Below are 5524 nucleotides of genomic sequence, written 5' to 3'. Positions count from 1 at the left end.
TACTGTACGTAATTTTTTACTTTATAATGTAAATAAACATTTAACCTGAATTTATGTATTGTGTTGTCTTGACATTCGACATAATCTCGCGCACTTCGAAATTACGACAAAGCTCATTCACGTTTAACACCTTAATTTCAAGTAAATTTACGCGTACTCATAAATATCGCTTCTTCAATAATATGTTTGTATACCGGTATTTACTGTTTCTCGGCTTTTACCGATTGTGCCCGTTTTGTTTGCTCATTTCGAATTTCACAACTAGATACATTCTATATAAAGGCCTATATAAGCTATATAATACGGTACCAAATGTAGATTATTTTAGTGAGTGTTGCTCTAAAATAGGTCCATTTTAAATCTGTTGTTTTGTAATATTTTTTTTATCTTTCATCTAATTACCACACAAACAGAGATGCATTACCTATTTCGTATATAATTTGAATCTATAGATTTTTAGTTGGCTAACAATCAATTACTATCGTTGTATAAATCGGTAAATTAGCGGAAATTGAATTGTTTCGTTGTGTTTTGAATAACTTCAGATAGAGTCCATGAAGCAACAATTCATATTTGTTTGGATAATCATCCGTCATTAAAAATACATTCGCTTGTAACACTTATATGACAGTGGTATATAACCTACACGGACTGAATGATTAATTGAATTAGTTGGTTGCCAAAATATTATAAAATTGAACCTTTTTTTTTATTGTATATGGTTCAAGACCACCTTTATTTCCATTAACATCTTTTATAAAAAATAAAGAAACTTTAAGTAAGCTCTATTCACATTCATCCTCCTAAAATGAGCTTGCTATCATCTATTGATGGTGACAACGTCCTACGTGCGCTCATTGATCTTACCAAATGCACTGTGCGCGTTATGGTGGTAAAACGTTTCAGCAAGGCTTTCGTGAAGACTTCAGAACACATTACCATGAAATTAAGTTGTGAATAATGAGAGATTCGACCGTAGCTGATTGAATCAGTCGGCGGAAGGAATTCCATATTGCAGTGGGTTTATCTCAAAAATACAACCAGGGCAAGTATACATTTTCCATAAGTTCATCTTTCTAGGCTAGCCGTCATGAGACGTCTCGTTGTGGTAGAATGAGCCCTGGCAATCGCTTCACAATGTGACATTTTCTAGGTCTCATACTAAAAAGTCGAATATACGTTTCGCATGTTTTATATTTAGATCTGGCGACTTCATAAGGAATCATTGTTTTCATCGATTATAGGTTATACAACGTATTGACACATTCTGAAAACGAAAGCAATTCCGAGAACTGAGAATCTCATTCGCCTCGCCTATTATATCCAAAGCGTTTTAGAGTCTCTGAAAGCCGCAAGTCGTTTTTATTTGCTTTATCAGGTAATGACATAGTTATATTTTCTCAGGGGGTTAATCTTTATATTAGAGATTGACTTTTTACTAAATTTACTATTATTAAAACATTCTGCGACGTTTGCTGACTCAAGTTGTTATCAATCAAATTCAGTTCTAATGGAAACTCCATTTGAATGTTTAGTTCTATAAGACAAGTCAAAGAAAATAAGCTTATCGGAGTTTATTAAATTATTTTTATGCTTTCAGTGTTTACTACATTAATAAAATGTAACGTGTGCCAAAATTTGCTTTCAGTATTTTTCTGTATTCATAAAAATAGAACATGTGCCAAAAAAAAGTATTTTTGTGCCTTGAAATATATTTCAAGATACAAAATACCTTTTGTATTTTGAAACATATCTCGATTCTTGTGTGTAGCTGTCGCCTTGATGTCGGTAGAAAATCTGCCTTCATTTAGTCTACAATCCAACGAGGTGAATCGGCAGTATCCCTGGCTACCGGCAGTGTCTCCCATCCCGGAAACAGCTAAGGTGAGGGGGGAGGTGGGTGGTCAAACTAAAATCAGCCATACCATTCCTTAATGGCGTTCAATGTTTAGAAAAATCACCCTGACATGGAAACCGTAAAAGTACTGTAACACCATTACCAGACATTCTCCAATCAGTGAGAGAGTAGTAAGGCATGTAAGGTAGATTTCAAGTAACCAACCAACCAGCCCTGGAAACGAGGCTGCTATCTGAACATAACCACTCACAGCGTGTGATGTTTAGGATATTTATATATTACAACATACCTGGATGACTGCTGGTTCATTTAACTTTGTCTATGACGTGGACGATACATGATAAAACAATTGTATAAAGCAACATTGTATGTTTAGACGTTTTATTTTTTTCACATGATCTTTTTAGACTTTTTCTCAATGCCTAGTTGTACATTGGTTCTGTAAAACAGTCTGTCATTAAATGATTTGTTTCATGATGTTAGATTCATTTATTCTATTGACCTTAACCAAACGACTTCAATTGTAAACATTTGGATTACTAAGTCCATTGGAATCGTTTGATTGTTTAAAAATGAATAAAAATATGTTGTATAATTTATTTATTTGTAGTAGTTTAATATTTAGCATCCATTTTGTGCGCATTTTTTTAGAATCGTCAGCAAGAGAAAAACCCTGAAAATATTACATTTTACTATCTCATCTAATATGCATAAAACCTAATAAATATTCATAAGGTGGTTCTGTTCATAATTATAAATATAGATACATTTTCTTTGAATAATTTGATCACATGACCAGTATATACTGGCATGATGTTATTAATAATATATCTTTGGCGTACAAATCTTTGATCCCAGCTCAAGTGTTTATGATGTCAATAATCTCATCTATATATGCTACAGTAGTATTTATACATTCAACATGGAGATTACGTAACAAAATATATCTTATCTAGACAAAATTTACATATTTAATTATATTACATTTATTTACTAATATTGACAACTCTCTACGGGGCTCGGAAATATAAATACTGTTGTTTGCTCTGGATCGATAATGATAGATGTTACTATTTGTCGTAACAAATTGCATAAATCTCTCGGCGAAAGCCCTATTTTTAGTCAAAAGTTCACCATTATAGCGACGGTCGAAAAGCCGTTTCTACATATGGAAAACGTTCATTAATTTTGAACATGGACCGTAGACCATTTTCATATACATGTTCGGGTGATCCACTGCTGTAGACTGCGCCATCACTCGATAAATATCGCTTCCGACAAGTGTTTTTGGATTTTATCATATCGGAGCCTTGATAGAAATCATCATACCCACTGTCAGAATCGCTAAGCTGCTCCTCGTTCGGTACCACGGCATCTGTGAACGTACAGTCCTCAACGCAACTATCGTCACTCCTTGCTTCGTCGTCGTCGTCATCCGTCCATAACCTCTCCTCCTCCTCCCTAAATGATCTTAGGCTGCTGTATGTTTCTGATACTGGAGACGACTCTTCTTCACTTGTCTCCAAAATTACCTCTTCGTTCGATACTTCGACGCCGTCTTCGTAAACAAGGTAGATGTCAGAATGATGTTGGCTAAAAGATGACATTTCTAGAAGACAGACCATCGCTTCCCGAGGTTCAAGAAACCATTTCATATCCTCGTTGCCTGATCCTAAAACAAGTGGAGAATCTGACAAGGCCTTATAACTTATCTCATGATGTAAACTTTGGTCCAAAACATGTTGCGCCTCAAGAAAATAGTCCTATTTGGGGAAAAAAGGTTAAAAACTAATTATTAGTGAATACGATCGGTGGTTTTGTAATTCAATAAATTATTTGCTCTGAGTAAAGTTATTGAAACGTGATTAATTCACTTACTGAACAAATTAAGACAATTAACAATGTCTGGAATTATGGTATCTGTGCGATTGTTAATCTCAAAGTAAGAACTTGTAAATTCTATTTTATTAAGTCAAATCATTTGTCTTGGAATTTGGTATAAGTTTAATTAATCATTAATTGTTCAAGTTTTAACATCCACTTAATTAAAGTAATACCAATTATTTTGTAGCATTAAGTGTCGATTTTTTAAAAATTATAATGTTGAAATGTAATTCGTAAAAGATGTAAACTTAGGTAAGCCTACGTACCGTTAGAGAACGGGTGGAATTGTGTTTAACTCCATGTGTTGGTCCAGGAACAAACTGACCATTGCTGTTGTAAACGATATCCAATAAGCTCTTAAAACCTGCTCCACATTTAGGTAAAGAATCCAAAGCACGATGTTTCCACAAGCCAGTGAAAGGATCGAATTCGTATTGTGGTAATAGTTTCCAACCATACGTTGCAACTGCGTCCACAGCACACAAAATATAGTCGATTTCTTCATCCGATACAAAGAAAGGTAAATTAAGTCGAGCGAACCCGGGTCTGATAATCTCTGACGGCTTCTCGTTGTGTACGTCGAATCGATCTTCTCGTACGATCTCATAAAACTTTCTGGCGCTTTCTTCTGAGATACCAAGAAGATCCTAAAATCAGAATATAAAATGGTAGTGAATATATATAATTTCTTTATCTGTACCTGTGTGTTTTATTAGACAGTTAACATCATATAAATGGATATATTTTGATAAAGTGGCCTTTGATTTGGCAGAGTGCCTTATGGTTTAATTTAGAGCATACACCTCTTCTCCAGTACACTGCTGCCACAAATGTGACTCAAGCCAATGTTATTCATTTTATTTTCTTCTTTCATCAAAGAAAACCGTATTAGCCCAAAAGTGGAATATCCGGGAATAGGCGCAGGAATTATAATGACAACCAGCCTCTGGCACTACGACGAGATTCATTAAAGGAGGTCATATTGGTTCTTAATTAATGTTTTTTGACTTACGTGTGCGTATGGTCCTGCGCACGCACAGCCACCCCGAGCTTGTATGCCGTAGAGGTCGTTTAACAGCGCTGCGATGAAGTTGTGGTGTAGAGCTTTACCAGTTAGAGGGTGTCGTACTAAGAACGAAAATATTGGTAGTCTATCTGCTTCGGAATCTCCCAGAATTATCAAGTTCTCGTTTTTTGACCACCTTTCAAATGCTCGTCTGTGAAAACAAATCAATATTACTCAGCATAAAATAATTAAAGATCTCACTCCACATATTATGCAGAGAATACATGAATAGTATACCTTTAAATGTGCTGATAATTAATTTAAAGATATTCGCAGTATAATTTCTGTAATCAGCGAGAAATCAATCGTTTCGATATGAGTCATAAAAGTTTTTTTTTTATTAATGAACAATTCAATATATTATTCTAGACATTATGACAGGCGGTGTATCGTTTAATGATGTAGTTAAAAAATGCTTGTTAAATTTATATTATTGTTTGGTAGCCGCCAGGGCGCATGCTCGATATCATTTTGATTGACAAGCTCTGTTTCGACGGCTGTGAAAGTCATTGAATTCTCAATTGTAATATTTTTGGACGTCATCAGATAGCAACAGTTCAAGGTGAGTTTACATATTATTCAAGGGAATTTTTCGCATTCTGGTGACATCACACTGATTTCCGTCAACACTACGCTAAATACTCCAAAACACGTGCTTCATTCATGCCAAGTTTGCATTCCCAAGTTTTTGTTTTGATTTGACGTCAGTCTGTCTC

General features: G+C 34.8%; 1 protein-coding gene across 1 annotated transcript in view; it reads right to left on the bottom strand.

Annotated features, from left to right (window-relative positions):
* Window positions 1-2222: 2222 nt before the first annotated feature.
* The window catches only part of LOC117108060, a 7386-nt gene continuing 4084 nt past the window's right edge, over window positions 2223-5524 (bottom strand). The window contains exons 9-11 of the mRNA XM_033249916.1: window positions 4755-4959; window positions 4009-4389; window positions 2223-3621 (exon numbers count right to left, since the gene is read on the bottom strand). Coding sequence (XP_033105807.1) covers window positions 2995-3621; window positions 4009-4389; window positions 4755-4959 — 1213 coding nt within the window. The 3' untranslated portion in view covers window positions 2223-2994. The remainder of the gene's footprint in view (window positions 3622-4008; window positions 4390-4754; window positions 4960-5524) is intronic.

Source organism: Anneissia japonica, unplaced genomic scaffold, assembly GCF_011630105.1.
Source record: "Anneissia japonica isolate Jap-2015-1 unplaced genomic scaffold, ASM1163010v1 scaffold287960_len3192837_cov198, whole genome shotgun sequence".
In the NCBI taxonomy this organism is placed as follows: Eukaryota; Metazoa; Echinodermata; class Crinoidea; order Comatulida; family Comatulidae; genus Anneissia; species Anneissia japonica.
The sequence above is the reverse complement of the archived record's forward strand: the minus strand, read 5'-3'. Positions and strand labels throughout refer to the sequence as shown.